General features: G+C 41.8%; 1 protein-coding gene across 1 annotated transcript in view; it reads left to right on the forward strand.

Annotated features, from left to right (window-relative positions):
- The window catches only part of FRAS1 (Fraser extracellular matrix complex subunit 1), a 447,582-nt gene that overhangs the window by 363,831 nt on the left and 68,727 nt on the right, over positions 1-15,024 (forward strand). Inside the window, exons 38-40 of the mRNA XM_067468571.1 lie at positions 7,729-7,880; positions 10,502-10,664; positions 13,694-13,826. Of these exons, the coding sequence (XP_067324672.1) occupies positions 7,729-7,880; positions 10,502-10,664; positions 13,694-13,826 (448 nt within the window). The remainder of the gene's footprint in view (positions 1-7,728; positions 7,881-10,501; positions 10,665-13,693; positions 13,827-15,024) is intronic.

Here is a 15,024-nt window from a genome sequence, read left to right on the forward strand (position 1 = left end):
AATCTATTAAAGGCAATGTATACGGTCCTGCTCTTCACATTATCCTTACAAGAGCTAAGTCAGTCTTTTTTGGGCTCTGACTTGTTTTCCTGCCAGTATTGAGGTTTCAGGTGATTCTGTGCTGAGAGCTGCTGATAGTTTCAGTCCTCTTGGTACTTCCCACTCCAGTGTTCTAGCACAGGGACATTTCCTAGGGCCATGTAAGGGCGCAGAGGTGGCATCTTTCCTGCAACTGGGGAAATATAACTCTGCCTCCCATGCTGGTGGAAACTTGGCTCATTCCTCCTGGCATTTCAAGAAGCTGCTAACAAAATCTGGGCACTTCGCCTGCTCTCTGTTAGCATTTTATTATTCACAGACAAAAGCGAATCTGGGGCCAGCAGCTGCTTTCCAACACAGTAAATGTGTGAAGGAGACCGTTGTAACTTAAACTACCCACACCCTTTGAAGGTTTTAAGTTGGCAAAAGTTTTAACCTCTTATACTGTGTTCTGCCTGCAGCTGCCATAGGAGAGGAGTAGAAATAATGGCTTCTTTCTTTCTGAACAGCTGTTTCAGACAAGGCCTGTTACATTAAGGTAGAGGTGAAGTAGGGAAGTAAAAGGAAAGTGAAGCTAATCCCCGTGTCAGGTGTTATTAAGCCTTTTAAGGTTCATGCCACCATGGAAGTGATGGAAAATGTCCTTGGCTTGTGTGGAATGGATTGTCCTTTGTTGAATGGCTAAAGGGACACAGGCTTTCCAAGTTTGCTATTACACCTTCCTTGATCCCTGAGCCAGCTGGTTGGGTGAGATTATCAAGGTTGTAAACTAACACATCTGCTGCATGCAAGATTCAGAAACTCATACTGGCCAAGATTCTACATTGCTCAGTGTAGCACCAGAGTAGTGCAGTTCAGAATCTGCTGTGGGTTTTTTTTTTTTTTTTGGTCAGAAGCGACTTGAGAAACTTCAAGTTGCTTCTGGTGTGAGAGAAAAGGCCCTCTGCAAGGACATTGCCCTGGGGATGACCAGATGTTTTACCATCCTGTGGGAGGCTTATCTCATGTCCCTGCATGGAAAGCTGGAGCTGACAGATGGGAACTCACTCCATTCCCCGGATTTGAACCGCCGACCTTTCGGTCAGCAGACCTCCTGGCACAAGGGTTTAACCCATTACACCATTGGGGGTTCCTGTGGTGTCTATTTACTAACCCTAGAACTTTTGGTTGTGGTAATCCCCTTGAGTAGCTATTCTATCGCTGTGGGAAAACAAAATCAAAGCTCTAAACGGTTCGGGACCTGCCTATCTTTGTGAATGCATTTTCCCCTACAATCCTTTGTGATCTCTAAGATCTCTAAGATCTTCTGGAGAGGCTCTACTCTCACTTCCATCACTGTCTCAGACACAATTAGTGGGGACGAGGGAGAGGGCCTTCTCAGTTGTCGCCCCTTGGCTTTGGAACTTCCTCCCCAGGGAGATCAGGCTAGCTCCCTCTCTGTCCACTTTCCGCAGAGCGTTAAAGACATGGATGTTCTGCTGTGCTTTTGAGTACAGGACCACCTTAACTGGCATGTGCCAGAGTCTTTGCAGTTGGATCTTTAAATCCTTGTATCATGTCAGCTTTTCCAGTTGTTTCTCTTCAGTGCTTCTATCACCTGGGATTTCAACATAGACGATCCATACTTGCTTTTTTTAATATGATCGTGAGAATTCAGAAGTCCCAGAGTAGTTTGATGTGTTCATTTTCTGTAACCTTTTCAGGCTTGTGAGCCCACCAGTTCTTTGTCACAGGCAGATGGTATTTGTGGCACAAGTTCCAATGAATCATCTGAGCAACAGTGTTATGCCTCTGCTTGTAGTCTGTCTGCACGATCTTCTTGTAGCTGCTGAGGATGTGATCTATTGTTTCATCTGCTTCCTTGCAGAGTCTACACTTGGGATCTGTCACCAAATTTTCAATTCTGACTTTGATGGCATTGGTTCTAATGGCTTGTTCTTGGGCTGCCAGAATCAGATGCTCCATCTCCTTTTTCAAAGTTCCATTTGTGAGCCACATCCATGTTTTTTCTTTGTCAGTTTGGCTCTCAATTTTTCCCAGGAACTGTCCATGGAGAGCCTTCTTTTGCCAGTTTTCTCTTTTGCTCTGCATTGTGTTTTTATGGTATCCCCTCTTTGTCTTTTGCACTTGAAGCAGTTTTCTACTTTTGACTTCCCTCAATATTGGTTCTTGACTGCCTTTCACATAATCTGCCAGTGCATGTTTCTCCTCTTCTACTGTTTGTTTCACTTGCAGAAAAGCCCTCTCTCTGCCTCCTGATTTTCTGGGCAGGTAAAGTCTGTCAACATCACTACGCAGGTGTACTGAGTAGTGGATTGTCATCAGTTTTCTTCTTTTTCTGTCCAGATCATCCAGCTCTGCTTGTTTCCAAAATAAAGTTGTCATTGTTGTTGTCGTCGTCGTTATACCTGAAGGATGATGCTACCAATCTATGTCTAGGTAGGGGACATAACCAGATGCTTTTTTGATCCTGTACACCCTTCAGTAGCCATTGAATGGCTGTTCATGGAGACTATTACAGTAAAATTGTGACTCTAGGAAGGGAGGATTGCTCTCATCATTGCAGTTGATGCCAGTGTGGTTGGATTTCATAGAATCATAGAATCAAAGAGTTGGAAGAGACCTCATGGGCCATCCAGTCCAACCCGCTGCCAAGAAGCAGGAATATTGCATTTAAATCACCCCTGACAGATGTCCATCCAGCCTCTGTTTAAAAGCTTCCAAAGAAGGAGCCTTCACCACACTCTGGGCAGAGAGTTCCACTGCTGAACGGCTCTCACAGTCAGGAAGTTCTTCCTCATGTTCAGATGGAATCTCCTCTCTTGTAGTTTGAAGCCATTGTTCCGCGTCCTAGTCTCCAAGGAAGCAGAAAACAAGCTTGCTCCCTCCTCCCTGTGACTTCCTCTCACATATTTATACATGGCTATCATATCTTCTCTCAGCCTTCTCTTCTTCAGGCTAAACATGCCCAGCTCCTTAAGTCGTTCCTCATAGGGCTTGTTCTCCAGACCCTTTATCATTTTAGTCACCCTCCTCTGGACACATTCCAGCTTATCAATATCTCTCTTCAATTGTGGTGCCCAGAACTGGACACAATATTCCAGGTGTGGTCTAACCAGAGTAGAATAGAGGGGTAGCATTACTTCCCCAGATCTAGACACTATGCTCCTATTGATGCAGGCCAAAATCCCATTGGGTTTTTTTGCCGCCACATCACATTGTTGGCTCATGTTTAACTTGTTGTCCACAAGGACACCAAGATCCTTGTGGACAACAAGGACACCAAGGTCACACATACTGCTCTCGAGCCAGGCATGATCCCCCATTCTGTATCTTTGCATTTCATTTTTCCTGCCTAAGTGGAGTATCCTGCATTTGTCCCCATTGAACTTCATTTTTTAAGTTTTGGCCCATCTTTCTAATCTGTCAAGATCGTTTTGAATCCTGCTCCTGTCCTCTGGAGTATTGGCTATCCCTCCCAATTCGGTGTCGTCTGCACACTTGATGATCATGCCTTCTAGCCCTTCATCTAAGTCATTAATAAAGATGTTGAACAGGACCGGGCCCAGGACGGAACCCTGCGGCACTCCATTCGTCACTTCTTTCCAGGATGAAGAGGAAGCATTGGTGAGAATCACCCTCTGGGTTCATCCATTTAACCAATTCCCAATTACAGATCCACCTCACCGTAGTTTTGCCTAGCCCACATTGGACTAGTTTGTTTGTCAGAAGGTCATGAGGGACCTTGTCAAAGGACTTACTGAAATCCAGGTACACTACATCCACGGCATTCGCCGCATTTGGTGCAACCTAACTCTTCTCTTGCCTCACCTATTCTCCATACATTTTTGGCTCTTCTGTCTGCAAATCTTATCCAGCAGAGCAGCTCTGTTATCAGGTTGCACTGTCAGCAGCAATTTGAGTTCTATCAACAAGCATGTCTTCTGCTTAATCCCAACCCTGTACAACTCATGAGTGCTACCTATCTGTCAAAATTTGAAATGCAGAGTCCTCTCTCGTATGTCCAGGGCTTAGAACCGACTTCAGCAATGCTATCCTTTTATATTGGATCGCATGATAACAGCCATTGACACCGGACCTTGGAAAGCTTCATCAGCATTCTGTATTTTCAAAATTTATATAAGAGAATCTCTTTTTTTAAATGGCATGGGCAGAATGCAGGACATGCCATACATACCCTGCATCCTGCCATTCCTATATTTATACCATTCCCCCCAAAATATCTCTTCATCCTGTTCTGTTGAGGATTCAGTGACAAACTAAAATGGGCTTGCAGTTGACAGGATGAGATTAGATGATCCTCTGTAAATGAATCTCATTTTGAAAAAAAAAAATAGTAGACTAAAAAAAATGTTCTGGATGAGTCTCCTGATAACAATGGATTCATGACAGCATTAGAGTCAATTATCGGTTTGAGAAATGTTAGTTTATTAATTGGATGGGGTTCATTAATCAAGCAATTAATTAAATCTGCATACATTTCCATACGGATAAAACAGTTGTGATATTGTGCCTGAAATCCAATTGCCTGCCCCAACTATAAGGCAGCTATTCACTTGATGAGTTTACCATTCCACAATTGATTGAATGGTCTGGAATTAGCCATTGGATTTAGGCATTAGGTTTTAAGGCTAAGTCAACCATCGACATACTCTGAGTTTAGGGGCACAAGACCCCTGTGAAAGTGGAAAACCTGTGGATAAAAGATCCCTCCTCTTTTTACCTGAGGGAACACCTCTCTAGGAATCTCTAGGTTCTCCAGTGTGATTCTGCAGTCAATTTACTATCATTTTTTGAGGACGTATAATATCTCCTGGGCCTTAAATTCCTTAAGTGATTGAGACCACATTCTGCAATGATTTGGCTTTGTGTCTGGCAATAGGACTTTGAAAACCAGTCCTACACCATACTATAAGAGTAGCTTCTATTTACTTACTTAGATGATCCCTTGTTGTCAAAGTATGATGGCCTTCCAGGTGTAGTGTCTCGGCGGTGGATACATACCGGTAGGTGACAGTGGAGCCCTATTCTTGATCTGCATGTTCTTCTACAGTGAGGAAATCAGTTTCCAGGTGGAAAGTGGTCCTGGTCAGGGTTGGTTTGATGCACCTTCCTCTTGGCACATTTCTCCCTTTTGCCCTCCATTCATGCCTCTTTGGATTCCACAGCACTGCTGGTCCCAACTGACCTCCAGTTAGAGCACTCAGGGGCCAAGACTTCCCAGTTCTCGGTATCTAGGCCACAGTTTTTAAGGTTATCTTTAAGCCCATCTCTAAATCTCTTTTCCTGTCCACCAACATTCCATTTTCCATTCTTGAGTTGGGAGTATAGTAGTTAGCTGCTTTGGGAGATGGTGATAGGGCATTCGAACAATGTGGCCAGTCCCTTGGAGTTGATGGCATAGGAGTATCACTTCAATGTTGGTGGTCTTTGCTTCTTCCAGCATTCTAACATTTGTCCGCCTGTCTTCCCAATGATGAAATTGAACTAAATTTGGCACACAGAACTCCCATGACCAACAGAAAATACTGGAAGGGTTTGATGGACATTGACCTTGAGTTTTGGAGTTGTAGTTCATCTACACCCAGAAAGCAATGCGAACTCAAACAGTGATGGATCTGGACTACAAAATCCCTTAAGGAGCATCATCAACAGCTCCTTGGAGCAAGGAATTTTTCCAGATTGCCTTAAAGAAGCAGTGGTCCACCCTCTCCTGCAAAAACTGAGTTACTCTGACCCAGCCAGCCGCCAGAATTAACCCAATCTCTGCCTGATTTCGATGGGGAAGCTCTGGTTCCGTCTGCCACTGTTAAAAAGCCTTTGGGTTGTGTTGGATTCATCGCTGACGATGGAGGCCCAGATCACTGCCATAAGTAAGCAGGCCTTTTTTCATCTTCGCCAGGCAAAGAAATTGGCATCCTACCTTTCGGTAGAAGCATTGACAACGGTAATCCACGCAACTAGGTTGGACTATTGCAACGCCTTATATGCTGGCCTTCCAAAGTCAACGACCCAGAAGATTCGGATGGTCCAAAATGCGGCAGCCAGGCTGCTAGCGGGATCATCTATAAGATCCCATATTACACCGATTCTGCAACAACTGCATTGGCTACCAATAGAACATCGGATCTCTTACAAGATACTGATCCTGACATTTAGAGCTCAAAATGGCCAAGGACCTTTATATCTTAGGGACCGCCTCATTCCTTTCCCCCATCAGTGGTCACCTCGATCCACCCAGGAAAATCTCCTATACATACTGGTGATACTGGGTCCTAGGGAGGCACATTTGGAAGCTACAAGGTGTAGAGCTTTTTTGATCTATGCTCCAATTCTGTGGAACTCATTGCCTCCATATATTAGAGCAATGTCGGAGTTGCGACCTTTTGTAAAGGCGCTCAAGACTTGGCTGTTTGGTTGTGCATTTAAGTAATCGGATCAAATTTTGCCATAGTCACTGCTGAATGTTTTTATGTTGAATGTTTTTATGTTGAATGTTTTTATATTGAATGTTTTATATTGTGTATAAGCTATTTTAAATTGTAAGTCACTCGGAGCACTTTGGTGGAGAGCAACTAATTAAGAAATAAAGTGGTGGTGGTGGTGGTGGTGGTGGTGGTGATGATGGTGGTGATGATGATGATGATGATGATGATGATGATGAAGAAACTTGGCATAGATACTCAATGTGCCCAAATGTGAGTTTGGGGAAAACAGACCTTGACATTTGAGAGCTGTAGTTGCTGAGATTATTTATAGTTCACCTACAATCAAAGAACATTCTGAACCCCACCAATGATAGAATTGGGACAAGTTTCCCACACAAAACCCCTATGTCTTGAAGGGACTCGCTAACCCGAGCCTCCTTCCAGTCTCGCACACTCACCCTTCCCCACGCATGTCCAACATGCTGCCATGTGCCGAACACGCCTGCTCTCCCTTCCCTGCTTGGAGTCCCAGAAACAGGTCTCCCCTTGGCTGAGAGGCCAGCCAATCATAGCAGAGGAGGGCTTTTGGTGGGAGGATTCACCATCTGTTTCCAACAAAGAAGAGAAGTACAGGTGGAGAGATCTTCAGCCTTCTCTGCCAAAGGGGTTCCTAAGACCATCAGAAATATATGTTTTCTGATGGTCTTTGATGACCCCTCTGAAACCACCTTGCAACCCCCTGGTCGAGAAACACTGGATTAGCTGATCTAATACCATGACCTCAAAACACATTGGATTATATAGTTGGTCAAATTTTGAATTCCATTCCGATGAGAAATATAATTGGGATGTTCTACCATTTACAGGCACAACTGTTTCTGTACAGCATTTACCGGCAATTTTTTGCCCAGGCAATCCAGTTTTATTGTTCTCAGACATGTTGCATTGTGTGAATTGCATAAAATTACGCAGATCTAGAGAACACAAAGCCCTCTAATTTAAACTAATTGGATCTGCAATATTTATTTTCTAATAATTTATTCTCTTTCTGAGCATAGTAGCTAGAGGAAGCTTCAAAATATCAGGGGGTGGGAAACAAGTTTATTTCAAATTACTTCCTCTATATAAGTTTCAGAGATAATAAATGTAGGGTCCTTTTGCCCCCTGTTCCCATTCGTTTTGTTTTAAATGGTGGGACTCAGTGTTAAATTCTGCCCCTTTGTCTTCCTGATTTCTGTAGGATAACAATTCCCCTGATTCCCAGATACGGATTCAGTTAATTTCTCTTCCAATATATGGCACTCTTATACGGGTTATCCCTGGAAGACGATCTGAGGAGTTTTCTGAGGTCTACAACTTCACAATGGAGGACATCAATCATCAGAGAATCAGGTAATTGTGGATATACAGTATTACAAAGTTCTTCCAAGAACTGACAAAACACCAAAACCATTCAGAATCCCACAGCGCCACCTATGGGGCAAATAGGTATTTAGCATCAGTGATACTTCCATAGCCTCCCATATAAAGTCCAATGAGTATTTGATAATTGGGGGATTAATTGCTATTGTAGCAAAACACTTCCCCAACCATGATTCATGGTTCATAAAAAGTATCACCCCAATATAAATATGTTGTTTGAGCTTTTTTAGTGGGGAGAAAGTTTGTCTGGGGATATAATGGAAGTTTGCAAAGTTGTTTTTTTTTGTGTGTCAGGAACAACTTAAGAAACTGCAAGTCACTTCTGGTGTGAGATAATTGGCTGGGTTGTTGTAGGTTTTTCCGGGCAATATGGCCATGTTCTAGAGGCATTTTCTCCTGACGTTTCGCCTGCATCCATGGCAAGCATCCTCAGAGGTAGTGAGGTCTGTTGGAAGTAGGAAAATGGGTTTATATATCTGTGGAATGACCAGGGTGGGGCAAAGGACTCTTGTCTGCTGGGGCTAGGTGTAAATGTTTCAACTGACCACCTTGATTAGCATTTAATGGCTTAGAAGTGCCTGGGGGGAATCTGTCTGCAAGAACATTGCCCAGGAGATGCCCGGATCCTTTACCATCCTGTGGGAGGTTTCTCTCATGTCCCTGCAAGAGAAGCTGGAGCTGACAGACAGGCACTCACCCCACAGCCTAGATTCGAACTGCCAACCTTTTGGTTAGAAGTCCTGCTGGCACAAGGGTTTAACCCATTGCACCACTGGGGCTCCAACTATTCTCCCTCATATGACTAAAGATTTACATGGATGTCATGTTTAATTCATATAGCCTCCACTCTGTTAGAAACTCCTGCACAGCCACAATTACAGCCTTTAGAATGTATGAATTCTATGCAAGGCCTTGTTGAAACTGCATTCATATGCATATCCCTCTGTAAGTACATCCTACCGAACCTAACCCCTCATGGGAAGCTGGAGCTGACAGATGGGAGCTCATCCCATTCCCCAGATTCGAACCGCCAACCTTTCAGTCCTACCAGCACAAGGGTTTAACCCATTGCAAAGTGACTAGCTTCAGCTGTGGTCCAAAGAAAAGAGGACAGGATTAAAATATTTTTCCTAGTTCAGTGCAGATTAATTACAGTATATGCACTTTAGCATTGATGGCAATTTTTCTCTCCATGCTTCAGGAGCAGAATAAGTGTTTGGAAACTTTTGCTTGTGTTTTGTAATGCGAAACATATATACATGCAGACTATACATTTATTTATTTATTTATTCCGGACATTTATATCCCGTCCTATCTCGACCTCTGCAGAGGGACTCAGGGCGGCTAACAAACCAGCACCCCATGGTGGCCACAACCAAAAACATAAATATACAATATAGCAATAAAACAGTATAAAACAGTATAAAACAATCAAACTGGAGTTTGCCAGACTATGGCTTCAGCACATGCTAAGCTTTGATCCTGGTTTTATTTATAGTAGGCCCCATCTACACTGTCATGTAATGCAGTTTGAAACTACTTTAAACTGCATTATATGAGTTTACACTGACCATACAGTGCAGTTTCGTGCTCAGATGTGGCCATAATTACTGGAATTCATATGTAGTGGGAAACTATGGTTTGTCTAGATGTAGAAGTTTCCAGTTTTCTTTCTGATGCCATGCAAAAGTAGAAAAATGGGTTTAAGGACATGCAAGCACATTGCATATTCTCGTTTTTTTCCCCATTGTCCCTTCTTTACTTTTAATTTTGATGTTAGTTTATCAAAATTATTCAATGCCATTCTCCAGACTTCTTCTTCTTCTTCTTCTTCTTCTTCTTATTATTATTATTATTATTATTAATACAATATTCCTGCTTCTTGGCAGGGGGTTGGACTGGATGGCCCATGAGGTCTCTTTCAACTCTTTGATTCTATGATTCTATGATTTCACATATTGAAAAACGAAAAACAGTGTTGTCTAATGGTTTGAGCATTGGTTATAATTCTGGAGTCACAACTCCGTGTGACCTGATGGGTGGGATAAATGAAATAAATGTGTAAGCCAGGAATTGGGATCATTCAACCCTTCAGATGTCATTGGACTGCAGCTCCTAGCATTGGCTTGGCTGGCTGGGGGCTGCTGGGAGCTGAAGTCCAACTGTTTCTGGAAGGCTGCATGATCCCCAACTTTCCTGTAAACAATGTGAAGTGATGCCCTTTTCAAAATTACTTAATCTCACTTTTAAACTGTGGCTGATCTCTGCTGTGTATTCCAAAACTGGGTTTCGTTATAACAGATTTCTTCTTTATTTCACACTGGTTATTAATTTGGTTGTATCTCACAAGTTTATAATGTTTCTTGTTGCTACGATGGGCTGATTTTCAGAGTTCTTATATTACCTTTTTCCAATCAATAAGTTTCTCTCAGAGACATGAAAACACAAAGTCTTTTTTCCCAGGACAGACGAGACAAAGAAAACCAAATTGTCAATGCACTGCATACATATTTGTTCTTAAGCCCAAGACTTGAAAGAGTGTCATGCAGTCAGTGCTATTGTGAGTCAACGTCTTTCCCCGTTCCCTGCAGATACTTCACAGAGTTTGAGACCATCGATCAGCCCGTCACAGACGTTTTCCACTTTGCTGTTTTTGATGCTGATGACAACCAGCTTGACAGTCAAATGTTTACCATCACAATTATGGCTGTCCAAAGGAAGCCTCCGACCATCACTTTTGCCAACCACATCACGGTACATAAATAACCCGAGGGATTCAATGTTGTAGCAGAGAAGCAGAATATGAATAACCCAGGTTTCTAAAATGTGATAGTGCTTAGCACAGTTTGTAACTGGGACACCAAAATGGCTTTTAAAGCTCTTAGAAAATGTACATAGCAGGTTCACATAAATGGCGTGCTCTTGGTATCCATTGGGTTTTGGTTCCATGGATACCAAATTCTATGGGTGCTCAAGCCACCTTATATACAATGGTATAGTCAATTAGTGTTCCTTATATAAAACTGCAAAATCAAGATTTGTTTTAAATGTTTGTTTTGTATTGTTTGGGTTAAAGCCATGGAGGGTTGAATGCACGAACACAGAAACTGTGGATATGGAGGGCTAGCTGCACCAAGTCAAAAAATTTAGTCATCCAAATCCTGTCTGCTTATTCTCCACTCTGATATTTTGTTTCAGAAATGAAGGTTTTAGGCAAATTTGGGATTAACATGTTACAAATAAGGATGTTGTTTCTCACATGTTACATTTGAGGGGTCACAAAAGTAAAATGTCTCCTTTTAATCAATACAATTTAACATTTACTTTGTTTGCTTAGTGCATGTGTTTATACTTAGTAACCTTAATTCATAAATGTTCCTGGGAAGTGGTTATTTAGTGGGATTTAGAACTGTTTTTCTATTTTTAGGAATTCAACAAAAATATTTTAAAATACATTAAAAGCATAAATGTAGCGATGTATTAGTAATGCAACCATATTTAATATAATTCTGGAAGGAAATCAGGGTCAAGCATGGTTAACATTTGGACAAGAGAGCTCAAGGGAATAAATAGCACACTCTGCTAGAAACATGCTTGAAATCTTGAAGAGCCATTGTTGGTCACAACTGACAGTACAGGATGGACGCAATGGACCAATGAACTGATTCAGTATAAGGCAGTTACCTATTTTCTCAGAAAATAACTACTATTAACATTTAATGGCTGGTTGCTCCAACCTAAAATACAACTAGTCAATTTGTTGTTGAGTAGTAAGAGCATAGTGGGTTAAACCGCTGAGCTGCTGAACTTGCTGACTGAAAGCTCGCCAGTTCAAATCCTGAGAGCAGGGTGAGCTCCCACTGTTAGCCCCAGCTTCTTCCAACCTAGCAGTTCAAAAACATGCAAATGTGAGTAGATCAATAGGTACTGCTCTGGTGGGAAGGTAACAGTGCTCAATGCAGTCATGCCAGTCACGTGTCCTTGGAGGTATCTACGGACAATGCCGGCTCTTTGGCTTAGAAATGGAGATGAGCACCAACCCCGAGTCAGACACGACTGGACTTAATGTCAGGGGAAAACTTTTACCTACCTAGTAAGAGCACATCAGTAAATTTCACTTGCTGAGTGAGTTTATTCTAATTTATACCAACAGTAGAATGCAGGCCACAGTGATAAACCTTTGTAAACAGTAATATTTCTGGTTTTTAAAATAAGATTTTTAGTTGAAATATTCCTACCCATCATCTGCTACTTGGGAAACAGATGGTAGGTTCAGCTCAGGGTTAGGAATTCTGTGGCCCTCCAGTTGTTGCAGGATTATCTCTACCAGCATTCCTCATGCTGACTGGGGGCGATTGGACTTGAAATTCAAAAACACCTAGAGGGATGCATGATTTCTACTGCTACTTTAAGGGATTGAACCAGAGAGCATGCTGAGCACAGTAGCCTTTGTTGATCAGCTCTCCAGTAGACTTTGGTGATCAATTCTCCTCCCCGTTGATCTTCCCTGTGTGTGTTCATATTACGTTATGATAGAAATAGAAGTTGGGAACTCCATTTGCCTGTGTGCTACATTTAGGTGAGATCATGGAGACTTCTCTGAAGAATCATTTGTGAATGTGCTCTTTTAATTTCTCAATAAAAAGTAATATTTATTGTGTGGAGAGATTATTATTATTATTATTATTATTATTATTATTATTATTTAAGGAAAGGTAAAGTTTTCCCCTTGACTTTAAGTCTATTCATGTCCAACTCTGGGGTGTGGTGCTCATCTCCATTTCTAAGCTGAAGAGCCGGCATTGTCCATAGACACCTCCAAGGTCATGTGACCAGCATGACTGAATGGAACACCATTACCTTCCCACCGAAGCGGTATCTATTGATCTACTCACATTTGCATGTTGTTGAACTGCTAGCTTGGCAGAAGCTGGGGCTAACAGCAGGCGCTCACTTCTCTCCTCGGATTCAAATGCACTGACCTTTTGGTCAGCAAGCTCAGCAGCTCAGCGGTTTAAAATGCTGCATCATCAGGGGCTCCTATATTTATTTATGCCCCACTTTATCTCCCCCAAAGGGGACTCCAAGTGAGGATGACTAGTTGTTGATCCAAAAAAACCTGTATTACCTTCCATCTTTCCACATGCTGATTCGGACTTTCAGAGAGAAGCTGACAAAGAACTTTTTTTCTTTCCGAACTCCTTGCCAATACATGTTCAAAACTATGTCTGAATAATTGCTTTTGAGATGGGCTTGGAGCAGCAATAAATCAGCTCTAATGTGTGGGCAGCTTTCAAGCCCATAGAATCTACTCTTTTTTAACTGGTACTTTATTGCTTACCCCCCAAATTGTCCTGAATAGGGCAAAATTGGTACCTCAGAGTGGCACTTTATGAGCCATATATTAAAGTGTTCTCAAGCCAAGTTATTCCAGTTCGGAGACGATTAATGAGGCAGTGTTGTTGTTGCTGCTGCTGTTGTTCAATAGGTATCAGAAAACATTGCTGACCTACAACAGATCACTCAGACTGGATCTACACTGCTCTTTATCCCACAATCTGATTCCAGATTATCCTTTTATCCCAGATTATCTGGCAGTGTAGACTCATGTAATCCTGTTCAAAGCAGATAATCTGGAATCAAATCTTGGGATATTCAGCAGTGTAGATCCAGCCTCAGAGTTCTTTGAGGAGATCCCAGTTTATCCTCCACTTATCCAAGGCTACAGCGTTATCAAAACAAATTTCAAAATGTAATTTTTACTTCTTTTTCCATATTTTTAGGTGGATGAAGGAGGGCGGGTACCACTTACCATTCACCATAGTCGAGCCATTGAGTCCGATCTTGAGCAAGAAGATCTAGTGGTGAAAATCGTGACTTTCCCCAAATATGGATATATTGAAAATACCAAGTCAGGTAGGATACTAATCCTATCAAAGGAGGAAACCATGGCATACATTCTTGCTCATTATAAAAGCTATATCTACTAGACCAGTCATTCCCAATCTACAGTGGAAATGTGAGTGTGCAGTGAAAATAAATAAGAGAAGGCAGTGCTGCAGAATCCAACCTATTATTGGCTGATGATACTACCTGATGCATCTCTATAAGATTTTGTATTTTAGCCTTGCTTGTTGATAGTCAGGTCCTTCTAAGGATGAGTTCTGGAATGTTTTCTAATTAATTTAGGAAAAGAATGAACTGTACTAAGGTATGTTTTGGATCATTCCACTTTCCTCTTCAGGCATGACTATGAGGATAACAGTCCAGAACTTCAATTTTCTTTTTCATTAACCACATTTGTTGCCAGAATTTGGGCAATCTGGTTCACCTTTAACTATAGTGAGTAAATACAAGCCAAATACAAACCATGGTTTATGAAGCTGGGATATTTTTTTTATTCTTTTAGAGATCATAACCTTTTGGAAAACCAGAATCTCCATAACCTTTTGGAGAAAAATGGCATTCAGAACCATTTGAAAATCATAACCTTTTGTAAAAGTATGATCTTCCAGAGAAGAGCCAAAAAACTTGTTTGAGTAAAATCTTCTCTTCAGTGGTATTTATCCACATGTACTAATGCAAAGCAATTTGGTTTTCAGTTGTTAGACTGATAACCTGGTTATCTCTGATCTGTTAGGAACAGAGATTATGCCAGTGCATAATATATAGTATAGCAGTTCTTCAGAAGTGTTCTTTTCGCTGCCCAAAAATATCAACTCTTGTTTCTATATAATGCTCTGAAGAGACAAAAATAAAGTAGACTTTGTTAATATCTGGTTTACTCACAACCTCAATATATACAGCATACAGGTACATAGTTTGTCAATCTAGTTACAGATAGGTTTTGAAGTAATTTCTCTGAAGAAAACACAGAGCACCTTTCATATTTCGTGTTAGGAGAAACTTGAGAAATTACAAATTACTTCTGGTGTGAAAGAATTGACCGTCTGCAAAGACATTGCCCAGGAGACGCCCGGATGTTTGATGTTTTTACGTCTTTGTGGGAGGCTTCTCTCATGTCCCCACATGGGGAGCTAGAGCTGACAGAGGGAGCTCAACTTGGTCTCCCCAGATTTGAACTGCTGATCTCCTGGGCAGCAGTCTTGGCGGC

Source organism: Anolis sagrei, chromosome 5 (genome assembly GCF_037176765.1).
Source record: "Anolis sagrei isolate rAnoSag1 chromosome 5, rAnoSag1.mat, whole genome shotgun sequence".
In the NCBI taxonomy this organism is placed as follows: Eukaryota; Metazoa; Chordata; class Lepidosauria; order Squamata; family Dactyloidae; genus Anolis; species Anolis sagrei.